We start from the raw sequence: 21440 nt of genomic DNA on the forward strand, positions 1-21440 counted from the left end.
TGCACAGACTGGCTTAAATTTTTTTACTTTTATTTTTGCCCAGTATCTTCACTCTGCAAGCACTATGGGTGCTGGCAGTTATCACTGACACTCACTATGATGAGAACATTATCTATACCTCCTACTCTCATATCACAGTCAAAGCTGCACATATGTAGGACTGAGGCCTGGGCTTATTCCTTACTTTATCCATGATTGGTCTAACCTCCCAAGGCTGAGATTTCCCTTTTGGACCAAAAATATTCCTTCCCTGGAGTCTCAGAGCTATGCTCCCTTCCCCACCCCATCCCTTAGAGGCCCAGAGCAGGGGGAATATTCTTGGGCTGATAGGCAGCATTGCCAGCATATATGATTGCAAGGTCACCATGTCCAGAGGTGGGAGGGGTCGCTGAAGCTTTGCTTTTGAGCTTCTGGGAACCTAGGGCCAGAGGGAGAATAGGGTCAGGGGCAGAACCAGAGAAGGTGGACAGCAGAGGAGGAAAGAAGGGGCCAACTCCCTAATCCTGCCATCCCACTTCCCATCCTTAGGCCCCACTATTGCTCAAGCAGAGGGGTTCTTCCGCTCACCTAAGCCTCAGCCCACCTCCCCTTTCTCTTGGTGGATTAGTCCTCAGAAAAGAAGTGGGTTGGGTTGGAAGGCAAGTGCCTTAGTGAGAATGTGAAAGAGAAGGGAACAGGGAAAGGAAACTTAGAGAGTGAAAGCAGAGAAAAGGGGAGGGAGTAGGAGGAGAGAGACAGATGGGGAGGAAGGAAGAAGGGGGAGGGATCACATTTTTATGGAGTGAGCTGTATATTCTCGCAACAGCCTTGGGAGGAAGGCATTATTTCTTCTGTTTTACAGATTCGGAGAGTGAGTCTTAGGAAGGGTAAGTGACCTGGTCAAAGTGACACTAGATAGAAAGTGGCTGAACTCGGATTGGGATCTGCTTTCCAGCAAGTCTCTCCTGTTCAGGACAGTGCCTCCCAAGAAGAAGAGGAGGCAGAGCTGGGGAGAGAGGGAGGCAAGAACAGAAGGAGACAGGAGAACAGAAGGGGGGTGTGTGGCTGGAGACCTCACAGGGGTGAGGGCTGGGGTCGGGCTCCTTGAAGCTCTCTGGGGTCTTGTTGCTGAGTCCTGAGAACTGGAGAGGATCCACTGCTCAAAGGATACAGAGGATCCTCCTTGGGCACACCCCTGTTCCACCCTTGACACTGAGATGAAGCCAGGCTGAGGGTGCTCCCTGGCAGCACTCTGGCGAGAAAGGAGAGCTGCCAGGAATCTGCCTGCCCTACTCTCCTGGCTTCAGCTGCTCCTCCTGTCTCTTCTCCAACTGCCCCACCCCTTCCTTTCCCCTTTCTTTTCCAGTCTCCTCTGATTCCTTTGTCTTGCTGTCCCCCTCCTTCATATTTTCATTCTCTCTTCCCATTGGTTTTATTCCCTCAATTTATTGCTATGGCCTTGCTCCCCACTGTAAACACATCTTCTCTTTAAAGCCTCATTACCCAGTTGCAGGTACCTCTTTTGCTGCAGAATGTCTTACAGTAGTTACCCTTACTGTCCTCATTTTATCCTAATGTTTATGTAGACATTTTGACAGGAAGTTCAGAGGACTGCCTTCAAGAAAGCTATATAATGAGCTCCCTTTTCCCAATGACCTGTCCAGGTGCGTTCTGAGGCTTAGACAGCTTATCTGCCCTGGATTCTGTAATGCTGGTGCAAAAAGCAGGAATCCAAGGTCAGTTTCTTTGACTCCAAAAGACAAGCTTGCAGCCATCACATCCTGCTGCCCCTTGAGCAGATCAGCTGGCCCTGCCCTTGGTGGCCTGTTGGTGAGTTTATTATGGCCAGGGTGGGTCATTTGTCCTGTATACTTTGGACATAAGTCAACAGCATACCAAAAGCAGATCTGCATTTCTGGGACAGACTAATATAGCTCAGGAGACAGATGATATAGACAGATGAACCACAATTTATTAATTGAAAATGTACAGTGTAACTGTCAGGAGGACCAGAATGTTCACTTCAGCATGTATGGCTAGTGTATTCCTTCCCTGTAGGCAGACTTCTGTGGGAAAGCAAGTTATTACCAGCAGATTGCTTGGTGATTGTGGAATTGGAGCAAGGGGAATTAACTATAATAACTTGATTGTTGAATGGCCTCTGATCTTTAAAGAAAAACTCCATTTTAATCCTTTACTTAAAGTGTTGAGTCACCTGCACCCTAGTGTACCCATTTTCATTGTAAAGTAGGGACCTCTATTAGGAATCATAATATGACCAGTACGCCTCCTTTTGCAGACAGCTGCTTGAGTAGCATTTCCAACTTGGATGTCTTTTTATGGCCCTTAATCTCAAGGTATCTGAAATCAACTTCTTATTTTCCCTAAACAAACTGGAGTTTTTTCTTTTGACTTTGCCATTTTTTTTTTTCTATTAGAAGAATTACATTCTGTGACCAAGATTCAAAACCTGAACTTGAAATTAAAAAAAAAAAATCAAATTCTTCATGCAAGCATCACTCTCAATCTTTTCCAAAAGAATACTCACATAAATAAATTAACATAGGTAAAGTGCTTAGCTATTATTTGGGTTACATTTCTCTCTCTTCCTACTTTCCTCAGACCTGTCTTGTAAAAATCCACCAAGACTTTGACACACGAAAACCACCATCTTAACCCCTTGCAAGAGATGAAGGCAAGGGTTAGATAAAACCTATTCAGCGACTTACTTTCTTCCACTTCTTCTGCTTTGGGGTGATTTCAAAAAAGGAACAATGTTTTTATGTAAATAATGTTTGCTTCAGCACTTGTAAATGGTTGAATTTCAAAATCTTAAACTAGATTTTATTTTAGCAAATCCTTCTTTATCACCTGTTTTTTTTTCCCCCAGTCTATTTCCTTAGACCCTCACTCATCTGAAAGTTCAATAGAAGATGGCTTTTTCTTTTCTCTAACATCAGTGAGTGTCAGCTGGGGTATTTTGGTGAGTTGATAAATATAAGGCAATAAAAGGACTAAATTTTACTTCCTCAAATTTACACTAGAATCTGATATATTACTATGAGTACTCCATTAGATATATCTGGGTTGCTGCTTTTATAAAGAAAAAATTGGATTGGAGGAAACGTGGACTTGAATTCTTAACTTTTGTTATAACAACATGTTTTAGAGAGTAAAAACACTTGGATAAGATCATTAATAAGAAACAATTTTCACAAACCTCAGAGAAATGTTTAATTCATACAACAGTGATTATATTATCACTCTGCATTAAATATGAAATACAGCATATTTTCTACAAAGGCAAAAATGACTAAAAAAGATTTATTCATTATATTAAAAATAAGTTTCAAAGATATTTTGGAAGGTGGTATTAGAGAAATTAAAAGCATTGAAATAATTGTAAGGCTTAAAGGTAATTTTAGAAAGGATATGGTTTTGCTTTATGTTTAATTGTCTGGGGATTTTAAAATGAAAAGTGCTTATAGGAAGATCTAAAATAAGAGATTGAAGGGGTTCCATGGATATTTTCTCTTTAGTTACCTTTATATTGCACAAATATATATTAAGTTCATCCTGTGTACTGGCTATTTATTAGTGCTAATCCCTCAAAGCAATCTAGCAAACCAGTAAGGAGAAAGAAAGAAAAAGTTGGCCAGTGGCCAGTACTCCTAATAACTTCCTGAGAGATTGAATTTCTTTCTTTTTGCCTGCATTCTCATTGGCACCTGTCAAGGTGGAGAGTCCCTTTTGCCATCCTGCTTAAAGAACTGTTCTTCCTTTTACCTGCTTGAGGGACTCTGAGCTCATGAAAACAGAATATGTTAACTTAGTCTCCAGAGAGTTTTTAAGCCCTAACAAGTTGACTTAGAACTTGCTGATGAGCCTTAAAACCTTTTGGCCAGATGGGGCCATCAGATTGAGGTGTCATTGTCATTGAATCCATTCATCCTTTCCCATGTCGACGTTTTGTATCTGTTGTAAATATTTTTTGGAACAAAAATAGCTCCTCATGGATAAAAACCCACTTTTGTCCATGTTTTTCTCACAGAAAGTCTTTCCCTCAAAAAAAAAAAAAATCCTTTCTGTGCATCTTCTTTTAGAGTCGGGGTGCTTCCTCTTGCCCTTCTACTCCTAGAGATTTGCAAATTTCCTTCTCCTTTCTCATGCTATTCAGTTTGCCTGCAACACTCTTCCTATTGCTAACCAAATACTTCTCATTCTTTGAGGTTCTTCCTAGGTTGGAGGTGGGGTTGCACGGGAGGATAGGGACCAGCCAGAGAGAGAGAGCGGCCAAGAAAGCCACAAAGGTTCCCAGTTTGGGAGGATCTAAAACTTTCTTGAACTTAGAGTTGGGGTCTAGGAAGGGAGAGTTGCTAAAAGGGAAATGCCTTTTAGTATCAGGAAGCCCTTGCCTTATTCCTCATAGAAACTGAGAAATTCATTCTTTCATTTAGCAGATCTTTACTGAGCACTGCCGCATGCCAGTTGTGCATTTGATACTGAAGATACAACTATGGACCAGACAGATCAGTTCTCTGCCCCATTGGTGTTTGTAGACTAAGGGGAAAACAGCTAATGTGATAGGCAAGTAAACTTTAGAATTATAGGGGCTCTGAGATGGGAAGTTCTTGATTCTATGGGAGCACACAGGAATTGGTCTTATCTCTGATTTGGGGGGCCAGGGAAGAACTCCTAGAGGAAGTGCTAGGAGTGCAGTTTGAGTTGATATTGAAAAGATAGGTACAAATTAGTCAGGTGAAAGTATTGACCATGGGTATTAGATTATGACTGACAAAGAAAGAACATGAATCATGGCCCTCAAATGGAAAAAGCTGAGTTGAGTATTTCTGTAGTATAGACATGAGGGGGTGCAAGGAGGAATGGGGACTATAAGGAGAGTGATGACAAGTCAGAGTAGAAAGACTAGCAGGGTCCAGGTTGCAGAGGGGCCACAGAATCATGTGGAATTTGATCTTTTTATTTCTTTAGGCCAATAGGAGGTGATTAAAAGGTTTTAAGTAGGGGTGTGACATAATGCTGTTTAACTTTTATCAATATCACTCTGGTTTCAGTGAGGACCCGAGTCTGTGGGTGGCCAGGGCTGGAACAGGGAAACCTATTAATGAAGGAATGCAGGGGAAAGCAGTAACTGGTCAGCAGGCCTGTCCTGGAGGCATCTGCTGCCTAGGGCTGGGGAACAGTGAGGGGAGGGGAGGATTGTTTTAGGCAGCCTTGTACCAGTTGGTAGAAGGCATGGGAGGAGGAACAGAAGAGTTATTGATGGGTCATATTGGAGGACTTCTCCTGGCTTCTCGCAGCACCCAGCAGTAGTAACCCCATCTTCATGTTGGATTCATCAATTTTAGTGACTTGTCCCTGGAAAAGCAGTGGGTCTTAGGAAGTGTTGATGGCCCTACCTGTCAGGGACACTGAGGTGGGTGTTATTCCCTCAGCGCTGCTGAGGCTATGGCTTTTCCTGGCTATAGTGGATGGGAACTTGTGAATCTAGGTGCACAACAGGGAGAAATGCTGCTAGTTTCAGGCTTTTTAGATTCTAGAAATTTATAGTGGAGAAATAGGTGTTGATGAAATTCCTCTGCATCCTCCTTTCTTGTAACTGCTAAGCCATAAGCATTGCTCTTCCTCTTTTCTGATCTCTAGATGAGTGACCAGCTTCTTCTTTCGTGGGTGTTTAATGCATCCTGCCACACCACATCTTTGAGCAGGAACAAACAAGTCATTTCTCTTTCTAACCTAGAGAATATGAATTCAGAAGCTCTCCTTACTGTCATGTGTTTGCAGAGGTGTCTGAGTTCATGTCCATGGTCTACTGGGTTGACATTGTTTGCCCTTTATTTATTCATTCTAAATCCTTAATGGAGTTTGCCATATGAAAGAAATGAGACCACATGTAGGGGAAAAAATGAAACATAATATTATTCTGCCCCCTATTTATTTCTAAATAATTTTATTTTTTCTCCCAATTTTATTGAGAAGTAATTGACATACAGCGCTGTGTAAGTTTAAGGTGTATAGCATAAGACTGGACCTACATCATGAAATGATTACCACAGTAAGTTTAATGAACATCCATAATTTCATATAGATAAAATTAAATTATTTTTCTTGTGATGAGAACTCATAGGATTTACTCTCTTAACGACTTTTGTACATAACATACACTACTGTTATATTGATCATGGTTGCGCTTTACATGCCTAGTACTTACCTTCTAACTGGAAGTTTGTATATTTTAATCACCTTCATCCAATCCCCCCTCTTTCCACCCCTTGTCTCTGGTAATAACAAATCTGATCTCTTTTTCTATGCGTTTGTTGTTTGTTTTTTGAGGTATCAGTTCAGTTCAGTCGCTCAGTTGTGTCTGACTCTTTGCGACCCCATGAATTGCAGCACGCCAGGCCTCTCTGTCCATCACCAACTCCCGGAGTCTACCAAAACCCATGTCCATCGAGTTGGTGATGCCATCCAACCATCTCATCCTCTGTCGTCCCCTTCTCCTCCTGCCCCCAATCCTACCCAGCATTAGGGTCTTTTCCAATGAGTCAACTCTTCGCATGAGGTGGCCAAAGTATTGGAGTTTCAGCTTCAACATCAGTCCTTCCAATGAACACTCAGGATTGATCTCTTTTAGGATGGATTGATTGGATCTCCTTGCAGTCCAAGAAACTCTCAAGAGTCTTCTCCAACACCACAGTTCAAAAGCATCAATTCTGTGGCCCTCAGCTTTCTTCACCGTCCAACTCGCACATCCATAATTAACCTATAACACTATAGTAGTTCCTGGTGCACAACACAATGATTCAATATTTCAACATTACAAACATTATAACATTACAAATTCAACATTACAAAAGGATCACCATGATGTCTATTTACCATCTATTACCATGCAGAGATATTATATTATTATTTACTATATGCCCCACACAGTACATCTCATTCTCATGATTCATTTGTTTAGTCACTAGAAGTTTATACTTCTTAATCTCCCTATTTCACTCATTCTTCACTAGAAGTTTATACTTCTTAATCTCCCTATTTCACTCATTCTCCCTCCCTCTGTCTCCCCATCCCTGCAACCACCTGTTTGTTCTCTGTATATGTGTTTCTGTTTTGTTATATTTATCCATTTGTTTTGTTTTTTAGATTCTACATATAAGTGAAACCATACAGTATATGTCTTTTTGTTCTTTCACTTAGCATAATACCCTCTAGGTCCATCTATGTCATCAAAATTGACAATATTTCATTTTTTTAATGGCTGAATAGTATTTAATTGTTTATATACACCACACCTTTATCCATTCATCTATCAGTGGATACTTAGGTTGCTTCCATATCTTGGCTATTTGCTTCCATATCTTGGCTATTGTAAATACTACTGTGATGAACATGGGGGTGCTTAATGTCTTTTTGAGTTAGTATTTTTATTTGGAAAAATATCCAAAAGTCAAAAAATACCCCAAAGTGAAATTGCTGGATCATATGGTAGTTCTACTTTTACTTTTTTGAGGAATCTCTATATTGTATTCCATAGTGAAAGTGCATAAGAAAACTCTTTTCTCTGCATCCTTGCCATCAATTTCTATGTGTTGTCATTTTGATAATAGCCATCTGACATGTGTGAAATGGTATCTCACTGTAGTTTTTAAAAAATTTAGTTGATTTGTAATGTAATTTTTACTGTACAGCAAAGTCCAGTTTTATATCCAGTTTAGTCGCTCAGTTGTGTCTGACTCTTTGCGACCCCATGAATCGCAGCACGCCAGGCCTCCCTGTCCATCACCAACTCCCGGAGTCTACCCAAACCCATGTCTATCGAGTCGGTGATGCCATCCAGCCATCTCATCCTCTGTCGTCCCCTTCTCCTCCTGCCTCCAATCCTTTCCAGCATTAGGGTCTTTTCCAGTGAGTCAACTCTTCGCATGAGGTAGCCAAAGTATTGGAGTTTCAGCTTCAACATCAGTCCTTCCAATGAACACCCAGGACTGATCTCCTTTAGGATGGACTGGTTGGATCTCCTTGCAGTCCAAGAGACTCTCAATAGTCTTCTCCAACACCACAGTTCAAAAGCATCAATTCTTCGGTGCTCAGCTTTCTTCACTGTCCAACTCTCACATCCATACATGACCACTGGAAAAAACATAGCCTTGACTAGACAGACCTTTGTTGGCCAAGTAATGTCTCTGCTTTTAAATATGCTATCTAGGTTGGTCATAACCTTCCTTCCAAGGAGTAAGCATCTTTTAATTTCATGGCTGCAATCACCATCTGCAGTGATTTTGAAGCCCCAAAAAATAAAGTCTGACACTGTTTTCACTGTTTCCCCATCTATTTGCCATGAAGTGATGGGACCAGATGCCATGATCTTAGTTTTCTGAACGTTGAGCTTTAAGCCAACTTTTTCACTCTCCTCTTTCACTTTCATCAAGGGGCTCTTTAGTTCTTCTTCACTTTCTGCCATAAGAGTGGTGTCATCTGCATATCTAAGGTTATTGCTATTTCTCCCGGCAATCTTGATTCCAGCTTGTTTTTCTTCCAGCCCAGCATTTCTCATGATGTATTCTGCATACAAGTTAAGTAAGCAGGGTGACAATATACAGCCTTGACATACTCCTTTTCCTATTTGGAACCAGTCTGTTGTTCCATGTCCAGTTCTAACTGTTGCTTCCTGACCTGCATACAGGTTTCTCAAGAGACAGGTCAGATGGTCTGGTATTCCCATATGTACATATATATGTATATATACACACATACATACCTATACACATTCTTTCTTATATTCTTTTCTGCTATGGTTTATCACAGGATATTAAGTATAGTTCTCTATATGCCTGCCAATGCGGGAGACATAAGAAATCTGGGTTTGATCCCTGAGTTGGGAAGACCCCATGGAGGAGGGCATGGCAACCCACTCCAGTATTCTTGCCTGGAGAATCCCATGGACAGAGGAGCCTGGCAGGCTACAGTCCATGGAGTCACAAAGAGTCGGACATGACAAGTGACTTAGCCGGCATACATACTGTAGGATCTTGTTTGTCCATTGTGTATATAATAGCTTGCATCTGCTGACTTCAAATTCCCAATCCATCTCTCTTCAACGCTCCTCCCCACCGGCAACCACAAGCTTGTTTTTTATGTCTGTGAGTCTGTTTCTTAGATAAGTTCATTTGTATCATATTTTAGATTCCACATATACATGGTATCGTGTTATTTGTCTTTCTCTTTCTAATTTACTTTAGTTAGTATGATACTATCTGGATCCATCCATGTTGCTGCAAATGACATTCTTTTTTATGACTGAGTAGTATTCCATTGTATGTATATATAGTGCATCTTCTTTATCCATTCATTTTTCAGTGAAATAACTGAAATCGGTTATTTCCCTATGTCTTGGCTCTTGTCAATATTGCTTGCAATGAAAATTGGGGTGCATCTCATTGTAGTTTTGATTTGTATTACTCTGCTAATTAGTGATGCTGAGCATCTTTCTTATGTATCTGCTTGCCATCCATATGTATTTTTTGGAAAAATGTCTGTTCAGGTCTTCTGATCATTTTTTAATGGGGTTGGTTTTTTTTTTTTATTTTGATGTTGAGTTGTACGAGTTCTTTGTACATTTTGGATGTTAACTCCTTATCAGATGTATCATTTGCAAATATCTTCCCAAATGCATTAGGTGGCCTTTTTGTTTTGTTGATAGTTTCCTTCACTGTTCATGGTTTTTAGTTTGATGTAGTCCCATTTTCCTTATGTTCTCCTTGCTTACTTCATACATATATGAAATATATATGTACTTTTATATATTATATAGCACACATACACACACACATATATGTATACCACACACATATACTTTTTCAGATTGTTTCCCCTTATAAATAGGTTATTACATAATATAGTTCCCTGTGCTATAGAGTAGGTTCTTGTTAGCTACCTGTTTTATACAGAGTGTGTATATGTTGGAGAAGGAAATGGCACTCCACTCCAATATTCTTGCCTGGAGAATCCCATGGACTGAGGAGCCTGGTCCACGGGGTTGCAAAGAGTCAGACAAAACTGAGCATGTGTGTCTGTTAACCCTGCCTCCTAATATATCCCTTTCAGTACCCCCTGTCCCATTTGGCAATCATAAGTTTGTTTGCTCTCTTTGTGAGTCTCTTTTTGGAAATAAGATCATTTGTGTCTTTTTAAATTTTACGTTCCATGTGAAAATGATGTTTGTATGATATTTGTCTTTGGCTTACTTAGTACATGGTACTCTTTAGGTACATCCATGTTGCTGCATATGGGCATTATTTCATTGTTTCTTATGACTGAGTAATATTCCATACACACACACATCACATCTTTATTCACTCGTCTGCCAATGGACATTTGGTTTGCTTCCATGTCCTGACTATTGTAAATAGTGCTGCAGTGAACATTGGTGTGTGTGTATCTTTTTGAATTATGCCCAGGAGTTGGATTGCAGATCATAGGGTAGCTCTATTTTTAGCTCTTAGATGAACCTCTATACTGTTCTCCATAGTGGCTGCACCAATTTACATTTCCACCAAGAATGTAGGAGGATTCCTTTTTCTCCACTCCCTCTCTAGCATTTATTATTTATAGACTTTTTGATGATGGTTATTTTGACTAGTGTGAGGTGATACCTTATTGTAGTTCTCATTAGCATTTCTCTTATAGTTAGCAATGTTGAGCAGCTTTGCATTTTCCTTTTTTGGTCATATGTATGTCTTCTTTGGAGAAATGTCTATCTAGATCTTTTGCTTATTGGGTTTTTGTTTTTGTGATATTGAGCTGCATGAACTGTTTGTATATTTTGGAGCCTGAGCCTTTGTTGGCCGCATCATTTGCAAATATTTTCTCCCATTCTGTAGGTTGTCTTTTCACATTGTGGATGGTTTCCTTTGCTGGGCAAAAACTTTTATTTTAAGTTTAATTAGGTTTGACTTGTTTGTTTTTGTTTTTATTTCCATTACTCTAGGAGAGGGATCCAAAAAGATATTTCTGTGATTTATGTCAGAGAGTGTTCTGCCTATATTTTCCTCTAGGAGTTCTAGACTCTGGTCTTACATTTAGGTCTTTAACCCATTTTGAGTTTATTTTTGTGTATGGCGTTAGGGAATGTTCTAATTTCATTCTTTTATATGTAGGTGTTCAGTTTTACCACACCACTTATTGAAAAGAATGCTTTTTCTCCATTGTATTCTTGCCTCTTTGGTCATAGATTAATTGACCATAGATGAGGAGGTTTATTTCTGGGCTTTCCATCCTGTTTCATGGATCTACAATTCCATTTTTGTGCCACTACCATACAGCTTTAATGATTATAGGTTTGTACAATAGTCTGGAGTCAGGGAACCTGATTCCTCCAGCTGCTTTTCTTTCTCAAGATTGCTTTTGCTATTTGAGGTCTTTTGTGTTTCCATACAAATTAAAATTTTTTTTCTAGTTCTGTGAAAAAGGCCATTGGTAATTTGATAGGGGTTGAATTAAATGTGTAGGTTGCCTTGGATAGTATTGCTGTTTTGACAGTATTGATTCTTCCAAACCAAGAACATGTTATATCTTTTGATCTATTTGTGTCTTCTTTGATTTCTTTCATCAGCATCTAATAGTTTTTGGAGTACAGGTATTTTGCCTCCTCAGATAGGTTTGTTTCCAAGTATTTTATACTTTTTGATGTAGTGGTAAATGGGATTTTCTTAATTTTTCTTTCTGATCTTTCATTATTATTGTATAGGAGTGAAGCTGATTTCTGTGTTTTAATTTTTTATCCTGAAACTTTACCAAATTCATTGATGAGTTCTAGTAGTTTTCTAGTAACATCTTTAGGATTTTCTATGTATAGTGTCATGTCATCTGCAAACAGTGACAGTTTTACTTCTTCTTTTCCAATTTGGATTTGTTTTATTTCTTCTCAGATTGTTGTAGCTAGAACTTTCAAAACTATATTGTATAAAAGTGATGAAGACTAGACATCTTTGTCTTATTCCTGATCTTAGGGGAAATGCTTTCAGTTTTTCACCATTGAGTGTGATATCAGCTGTGGATTTGTCGTACATGGCCTTTATTACATTGAGGTAGTTTCCCTATGCCCATTTTAAGGAAGATTTTCTTTTCATTTTATAGAAGGTTGTTTTTTACTTTTTTTTTTTTTATCACAAATGGGTGTTTAATTTTGTTGAAAACTTTTTCTGCATCTATTTAGATCATATGATTTTTATTCTTCAACTTGTTAATGTGGTGTATCACACACTGATTTTGCAGATATTAAAAAATCTTTGCATCTCTGTGATAAATCCTACTTTATCATGGGTATATGATCCTTCTAATGCATTGTTGAATTTGGTTTGTTAGTATTGAGGATTCTTATGTCTGTATTGATCATTGATATTGACCTGTAACTTTCTCTTTTTTGTGATATCTTTGTTTGGTTTCAGTATCAGGGTGATGGGGGCCCCATAGAATGAGTTTGGGAGTGTTCCTTCCTGTTTTTGAAATAGTTTCAGAAGGATAGGTGTTAGCTAATCTGTAAGTGTATAATAGAACTCACCTGTGAAATCATCTGGTCTTGCCTTTTGTTTGGGAGTTTTTTAAAATTAGAAGTTCAATTTCAGTACATATAATTTGTCTGTTGGAGAAGGCAATGGCAACCCACTCCAGTACTCTTGCCTGGAAAATCCCATGGATGGAGGAGCCTGGTGGGCAGCCGTCTATGGGATCGCAAAAAGTCAGACACGACTGAAGCGACTTAGCAGCAGCAGCAGCAGACAGCCTATTATGGAGAAGAAAATGGCAACCCACTCCAGTACTCTTGCCTGGAGAATTCCGTGGACAGAGGAGCCTGGTGGGCTGCTGTCCATGGGGTCGCACAGAGTCGGACACGACTGAAGCGACTTAGCATGCAGCATGCATGCAATTGATCTGTTCATAGTTTCTGTTTCTTCCTGACTCAATCTTAGTTGATGGTACCTTTCTAAGAATTTGTCCATTTCTTCTAGGTTGTCCATTTCATTGGTGTATAGTTATTCATAGTAGTCTCTTCTGATACTTTGAATTTATGTGCTGTCAGTTGTAATTTCTCCTTTTTCATTTCTGATTTTATTGATTTGAATCCTCTCCTTTTTTTTTTTCTTGATGAGTCTTTGTAAAGGTTTATCAATTTTATTTATCTTTTCAAAGAACAATCTTTAGTTTCACTAATCTTTTCTATTGTTTTCTTTGTCTCTTTATCATTTATTTTCAATCTGATTTTTATGATTTCTTTCCTTCTACTAACTTTGGGTTTTGTTTGTTCTTTCTCTAGTTGCTTTAGTGTAAGGTTAGGTTGTTATTTGTAATTTTTCTTGTTTCCTGAGCTAAGCTTGTATCACTATTAACTTCCCTCTTAGAACTACTTTAGCTATGTCCCACAGGTTTTGGATTATTGTATTTTCATTTTTATGTTTCTAGGTATGTTTTAATTTCCTCTTTGATTTCTTCAGTGGTCCATTGGTAGTTTGTAGCATATTGTTTAGCTTCTATGTGATTGTGGTTTTTGCTGTTTCTTCTTGTAATTTACTTCTAGTCCCAGAGCACTGTAGTTGGAAAAGATGCCTCATATGACTTCAGTTTTCTTAAATTTACCAAGACTTCGTTTTCTGGAGAATGTTCCATATGCACTTGAAAAGAAGATATATTCTTCTGATTTTGGATGGAATGCTCTATAAATATCAATTAAATCTATCTGTTCTAATGTGTCATTTAAAGCCTGTGTTTCCTTATTGATTTTCTGTCTGGATGATGTTTCTATTGATGTAAGTGGAATGCTAAAGTCCTCCACTATGGTATTACTGTCAATTTTCCTTTTATGTCTAACATTTGCTGAATATATTGAGGTGCTCCTGTGTTGGGTGCATATATAATTGTTATATCTTTTATGTTGATCCCTTGATTAGTATGTAATGTCCTTTTTTGTGTCTTGTAACAGTCTTTATTTTAATGTCTATTTTGTCTAATAGGAGTACTGCTACTCTAGCTTTTTTTTGATTTCTATTTGTATAGAATACCTTTTTCTATCCCCTCACTTTGAGTCTATATGTGTCTCTAGATCTGAAGTGGGTCTCTTATAGACAACATATATATGGATCTTGTTTTTGTATTATTCAGCCAGCCTATGTCTTTTGGTTGGAGCATTTAATCTATTTACATTTGAGATAATTATTGATATATATGTTCTTATTGCCATTTTAAAGTTATTTTTGATTTTGTAGGACTTTTTTTATTCCTTTTCTCTTTTGTTTACTTCTCTTGTGATTTGATAACTATCTTTAGTGTTGTGTTTGGATTCTTTTTCTTTTCTGTGTGTTTATCTATTATAGATTTTTTGTTTGTGGTTACCATGAGGTTTTGATGTAGCAGTCTATATGTATACATGATTGTTTTAAGTTGCTGGTTTCTTAATTTAAAATGCATTTCAAATATCCTGCATTTGTACTTTCCTCTTCTCACAATTACTGTTTTGACATCATATTTGTGTGTAGATGATTTCTTACTTTTACTGTATGTTTCCATTTATTAGTGAACTTTACCATTTTGTAATTTTCTTGTTTCTAATTGTGGCCTTTTCTTTTATGCTTAAAGAATTGCTTTAGCATTTGTGGTAACACTTGTTTGGTGGTGCTGAATTCTTTTAGCTTTTGTTTGTCTATAAAGTTTTTGATTTCTCCATCAATTCTGAACGAGAGTCATGCTGAGCAAAGTGTTCTTGGTTTTAGGTTTTTCTCTTTCTTTACTTTAAATATGTCAAGCCATTCCCTTCTGGCTTGTACAGTTTCTGCTAAAAAATCAAGTGATAGTCTTATGGGGATTCCCTTGTTTATTATTTGTTGCTTTTCCTTTCTTGCTTTTAATATTTTCTCTGTCCTTAGTTTTTGTCAGTTTGATTACTATGTGTCTAGGCATGTTCCTCCTTCATTTAATTCTATATGGGACCATCTTCACTTCTTGGACTTGGGTTCTCTGGAAGGAATCACACTTGGCACTTAAATAAAACGCAGGTGTTGGAGCATCACCTCTGTAATATTCAAATTTACAAAGTTTTGAATATGTTAGAAAATTTGGCTCCATTTTAATGCCAAATTGAATGTCATATTTGTTCTTACTTTAAGTTGTTCCATATATCTGCTATAATACAAATAGGTAATTTTTATATAGAATTGTTTCTCTTAAAATTTTTAATTGAAGTAGAATTGATTTACAATGGTGTGTTTGTTTCAGGTGTACAACAAATTGACTTGGGTCTCTCTCTATATATATGTACATATATGTGTGTGTATATATATACACATATATACATTCTTTTTTATATTCTTTTCCATTATAGGTTATTACAAAACATTGTACATAGTTCCATGTACTATACAGCAGATCCTGGTTGGTTATATATTTTATATATAGTAGTGTATATATTTTGATTGCAAACTCCAAATTTATCCCTTCCCCCTTTCCACTTTGGTAATCATAAATTTGTTTTCTGTGTCTGTCTGGTTAGATTTAAGTCTCATAAATGGAGTCTGTTATTCTTTGTTGTGTTGATGACTTCCTAGTCATCTAGATTTGACTAGGAAGGAAGCTGAATGATGGGAAGTTTTGGTTAACGAATGTTTCTCAAATACTAATGTTTTGTACATATCCCGTTTTCTTATATAGGCCAGCTGTTGAGGACTGGTGAAAAATAATCAAGTGCAATAATGTTCTGCAGTAAGAAGAAATCACTTGGTAAGTATTGAGTTCTTCATGAGATACAAAGCAAGTATGATTTTTTTAGCATTCATTTTAATTTCAAGGAGGTGTAATTTATAAACAAATCCACATAGATCTTGAGTGTTCTGTTTGAGCTTTGACAATTGTTTGTAGATTTGTAATTATCACCAAAAAGCAAGAGACAATATTTCTATCACTCCAGAAAGTTCCTTGTGCCCCCTTTTTTCATTTTCCCTGCATTGTACACAACCACCTTCTGATTTCTATTTGGTTGATTTGCCTATTTTTGAAATTAATATAAATGAAACCATGCAGCATGTATTCTTGTGTCTTCTTTCACCAAGTGTAAGGTTTTTGACATATTTCCATATGGTTGCATGTATTAATATTTTGTTGTTATTCAGTTTTTTCTTGTAAAGCAGCATTCCATTGTATGAATACATCAACACTTAAAGCTAAGATCATATGGTTAGAAATAATTTAAGTTCATTATGGCAATAAACATTTGGTTTTTGGTTGAGTAATTTGTCTAGCAGAACAGTTTTAATAGTATTCTAGTTTTAAGAAATACAGCATTGTGACCTGAGAGTATTAATCTTGTCTTAAACCTTGTTAGTCAGTGACAGATTGTTGTGTAGTTTTTCCTTCAGTGGAAGTGTATTTGGTTTATTACTGCTGTTTTATTTCAGACTTGTTAGAGAGGAAAGGCTGGATTAGAGTATATCTAATACTCTCCTTCTAATCATATGTCTGATAGTTGGTTAACCTACTTTGATAGGCAGTTATTTCTTGGTGCAGCCTGTTCCCTTGTTGGACACATTCATTGCAATGTTCAGTCTCATAATGAGCTGAAATTTGTCTCAGTGTAGTTTGGTCATTAGTTATGCCCTCTGGGGCAATATTTTCATATTTACAGAGCTGATTAAAGAGTCTAGAATTATTGCCGTCATTTCTTCTTTTACAAATAAAGTGATTTATTTATACCTAGTCACTGATATTATCTTAATAATGTAAACATTAGATTAACCAGTTTTGACAAGGACAAGTTTCCAACAGAATCTACTGTTGCAAGGTTTTGATAAGTTCAGTTTCACTCTTTTAAAATAATTTCTATGTATATATGAATGCTGATTCCTAGAATGTCGACGTTCACTCTTGCCATCTCCTGTTTGACCACTTCCAATTTGCCTTGATTCATGGACCTAACATTCCAGGTTCCTATGCAATATTGCTCTTTACAGCATCGGACTTTGCGTCTATCACCAGTCACCTCCACAGCTGGGTATCGTTTTTGCTTTGGCTCCATCCCATCAGGCTTTCTGGAGTTATTTCTCCACTGATCTCCATTAGCATATTGGGCACGTACTGACCTGGGGAGTTCATCTTTCAGTGTCCTATCTTTTTGCCTTTTCATACTGTTCATGGGGTTATCAAGGCAAGAATACTGAAGTGGTTTGCCATGCCCTTCTCCAGTGGACCACTTCCTGTCAGACCTCTCCACCATGACCCATCCATCTTGGGTGGCCCCACACGGCATGGCTTAGTTTCATTGAGATAGACAAGGCCGTGGTCCGTGTGATCAGATTAGCTAGTTTTCTGTAATTTTAGTTTCAGTGTGTCTGCCCTCTGATGCCCTCTCGCAACACTTACCGTCTTACTTGGGTTTCTCTTACCTTGGACGTGGGGTATTTCTTCACGGCTGCTCCAGCAAAGTGCAGCCGTTGCTGCTTACCTTGGACAAGGGAAATCTACTCACGACAGCCCCTCCTGACCTTGAATGTGGAGTAACTCCTCTCGGCCCTCCTTTGCCCACGCAGCCCCTGCTCTTTGGGCCTTGGGTAACTCCTTTCCCCGCAGCCCCCGGCCGCCGGCCCTGCATAGCCCTTCTCGGCCGCTGCCCCTGGCCTCCGACCCGGCCTAGCTCCTGTTGAACTCCGCCCCCGGCCCGCCTAGCCCCTGTCGGCTGATGGCTCTGGCCCCCGGCCCAGCCTAGCCCTTCTCGGCCGCCGCCCCCCGCCGCGCCTAGACCCTGTCGGCCCCCGTGCCCGCCTAGCTCCTGTCGGCCGCCGCCCCCGGCCCCCGGCCCGGCCTAGCTCTTCTCGGCCACGCTTCTGCGCGGAGCCGTCGCAGCCACTTCGCTTCTGCGTGGAGCCGGAACACAATAAACTGTGGAAAATTCTGAAAGAGATGGGAATACCAGACCATCTGACCTGTCTCTTGAGAAACCTGTATGCAGGTCAGGAAGCAACAGTTAGAACTGGACATAGAACAGCAGACTGTTTCCAAATAGGAAAAGGAGTACGTCAAGGCTGTATATTGTTACCCTGCTTATTTAACTTATATGCAGAGTACATCATGAGAAACGCTGGGCTAGAAGAAACACAAGCTGGAATCAAGATTGCCGGGAGAAATATCAATAACCTCAGATATGCTGATGACACTACCCTTATGGCAGAAAGTGAAGAAGAACTAAAGAGCCTCTTGATGAAAGTGAAAGAGGAGAGTGAAAAAGTTGGCTTAAAGCTCAATGTTCAGAAAACTAAGATCATGGCATCTGATCCCATCACTTCATGGGAAATAGATGTGGAAACAGTGGAAACAGTGTCAGACTTTATTTTTGGGGGCTCCAAAATCACTGCTGATGGTGATTGCAGCCATGAAATTAAAAGACGCTTACTCCTTGGAAGGAAGGTTATGGCCAACCTAGATAGCATATTTAAAAGCAGAGACATTACTTTGCCAACAAAAGTACGTCTAGTCAAGGCTATGTTTTTTCCAGTGGTCATGTATGGATGTGAGAGTTGGACGGTGAAGAAAGCTGAGCGCTGCAGAATTGATGCTTTTGAACTGTGGTGTTGGAGAAGACTCTTGAGAGTCCTTGGACTGCAAGGAGATCCAATCAATCCATCCTAAAAGAGATCAGTCCTGGGTGTTCATTGGAAGGACTGATGTTGAAGGTGAAACTCCAATACTTTGGCCACCTCATGCGAAGAGTTGACTCATTGGAAAAGACCCTCATGCTGGGTAGGGTTGGGGGCAGGAGGAGAAGGGGACGACAGAGGATGAGATGGTTGGATGGCATCACCAACTTGATGGACATGGGTTTGGGTAGACTCTGGGAGTTGGTGATGGACAGAGAGGCCTGGCATGCTGCAATTCATGGGGTTGCAAAGAGTTGGACACGACTGAGCAACTGAACTGAACTGAACTGATATATGAATGCGTATGTATAAAATAAGCAATTTTTTATAAATAAAAATAAAAAAATAGAAGTAACTGTAATTGGACAATCCAGAGATAACTGCTCCAGACTGCCATGTTGCCCATTTAGAGGGCTCTAATCAGTGACCTCTATTAATACTTTAATGTATATTTATCCACATATCCCCAGATGGAACTATGGTGTGCATTATTTTGAAACTGGCTCTTAAATCATAATGTTGTAATCATAGGTACCTTTTCTACTTTAAACTTTTCTCTGTAACATTCTATTTTTTTATATTTCCCTCTAACTTTTAATTTTGAAAATGTTGGAACTTACAAAAATTGAAAGAATGATAAGCACCCAAATACCTTTCACCTAAATTCTATAGTTGTTACCATTTTGCCACATTTGCTTCCTCTTTTTCCTCTCTCTTCCACCAGCACACACCCAAACACTTTTATACACATAAACTTTTTTTGTTATTGAAGACATCATGACTCTTATCCCCAAATACTTCAGCACAGATCTCCTAAGAACAAGGACATTCTCCATCTTAACTGCAGTATTGTCACCAAATCCAAGAAATGTAACATTGATGAATGAGTAACATACATTCCATTTTTCAGTTTCCCCAACTGTCCCCGCATCTCATGTCTCAGAGCTTGTTTTTATTTTTGGTATGATATTTAATTATAATGTTCACACATTGTGTTTGGCTTTAAACTCCTTTATTTTCTTTTAGATTTAGAATAGTTTGTCATCTTATTGATTTTTGGCAAAAGTCCATTCCAAAAGTCATTCCACTCAGTTGTTTTGGATTGAGCACCTTGGGTGCAAATACTATGAAATAATATTTAAATGGGAAATAAATTAGTTACTTGAACCATTCTTGATGAGGAACACAACTTGCTGATCTTCCTCATATAGAATTTCATTTTACAGACTGTCATGGCTATTTGTAATGAGCTAGTAAGTAGCCCATTTATAGATAGCTTTGTAATGAGGTGAAATGTTGCCACATAGTTGGGTCTATATTCACTGTGGTGCTAATTGGCAGAGAAAGCTGAAGCTAGTTCCTTCCTCTTGGACTTGTTATAGTGGCCACATGACTTGAGGCACTGACTTTGGTGTCATCATCATTTGTATCATCATGATTGAGAATGTTACATCTTTAGATTATATCAATTCTTGTAGTTCTATTTATAGACTGGAGATTTTTGTTGTTTAGTCACTAAGTCATGTCTGACTCTTTGTGACCCCATGGACTGCAGCACACCATGCTTCCCTATCCTCCACTCTCTCCTGGAGTTTGCTAAAGTTCATGTCCATTGAATCAGTGATGCTATCTAACTATCTCATCCTCTGCCGCCCTCTTCTCCTTTGGCCTTCAATCTTTCCCAGCATCAGGGTCTTTTCCAATGAGTCGGCTCCTCGCATCAGGTGGCCAAAGTGCTGGAGCGTTAGCTTCAGCATGAGTTGATGCTGGTGACCTTATTCAACCTACAATATTCATTTACTTACCATTTTGCCACATTTGCTTCCTCTTCTTCCTCTCCTCTCCTTTCTCTCCTCTCTCTTCCACTCCTCTATTCAGGCAGTCAACAAATATTTTTGAGCACCTATGATATGCTAGGTAGTACCAACTTTACTTCGCGTAACTTTTTATGATTTAATAAAAACACGTATCTTTATACAATTAAGTTTACAGTAGCAGTGATAACTTAATAACAGTTTACCAAACATCACTATCAGTATGTTTTCCAGAGGAGCACAGACTAGATAACTTCTAGTCAGCCTGCTATTGTCAGGGGGAGAATCAGGCAGAAGTGATATTTTACTTCAATGAGTTATTTAAGATCTACATTTAAGAAATGTGCACTTATATTTATATAAACTTTCACAACATCATCAGGAAGCTTGGGACATTGATGATGTATGTGAAAATATAACAAGCCAACCATTAAGTATGGTGGGAACACAAGAATTTTCTCCCAGATATATGCTTTACTATTTATTATCTCCATATCCACATAAATCTCACAGCCTTCAGCATGTGGAAAATTCTAGCTAACTGACTCAAATATTTAAAACACGCTTACAATCTATTTTGTTTGTTTGTTTGTTATTTGTAATTCATCCTTTTGGTGTAAGCTTAAATGGGAGGTCCAAAGATGACCACTTTAAAGCATATATGTGCTTCATATTTTACATATGAACAATAAATAATGTTGTTCATATGTAAAATACCTAATTCAGATTTTAGGTTGTTAGGTAATATGGGAAGCGAAAGAAGTAGATAATTGTAGGCTTTATTTAAGCTCTAAAGCTATTATTGATTCCAAAATGTGAAGGTTGTGGAGCAACATACATTATTCCACAGGGTGTAGGGTGGGGAGATCAGACCAAGGTCACATTATGTGTTTCATGGGCCCTTCCCAGGCTCTTTCCTTAAAAAAATATTGAAAATTAAGTTTTACAG

The 21440-nt window shown here is 38.6% G+C and overlaps 1 protein-coding gene across 2 annotated transcripts in view; it reads left to right on the forward strand.

Annotated features, from left to right (window-relative positions):
* Positions 1–21440, forward strand: part of ATP8B4 (ATPase phospholipid transporting 8B4 (putative)) — a 317399-nt gene that overhangs the window by 46855 nt on the left and 249104 nt on the right. For both annotated transcript variants that reach the window (XM_081508362.1, XM_081508363.1), the window contains exon 2: positions 15703–15771. In XM_081508362.1, coding sequence (XP_081364488.1) covers positions 15744–15771 — 28 coding nt within the window. In that variant the 5' untranslated portion in view covers positions 15703–15743. The remainder of the gene's footprint in view (positions 1–15702; positions 15772–21440) is intronic.

Source organism: Giraffa tippelskirchi, chromosome 7, assembly GCF_054371585.1.
Source record: "Giraffa tippelskirchi isolate mGirTip1 chromosome 7, T2T-mGirTip1v1.2.pri, whole genome shotgun sequence".
Classification (NCBI taxonomy): domain Eukaryota; kingdom Metazoa; phylum Chordata; class Mammalia; order Artiodactyla; family Giraffidae; genus Giraffa; species Giraffa tippelskirchi.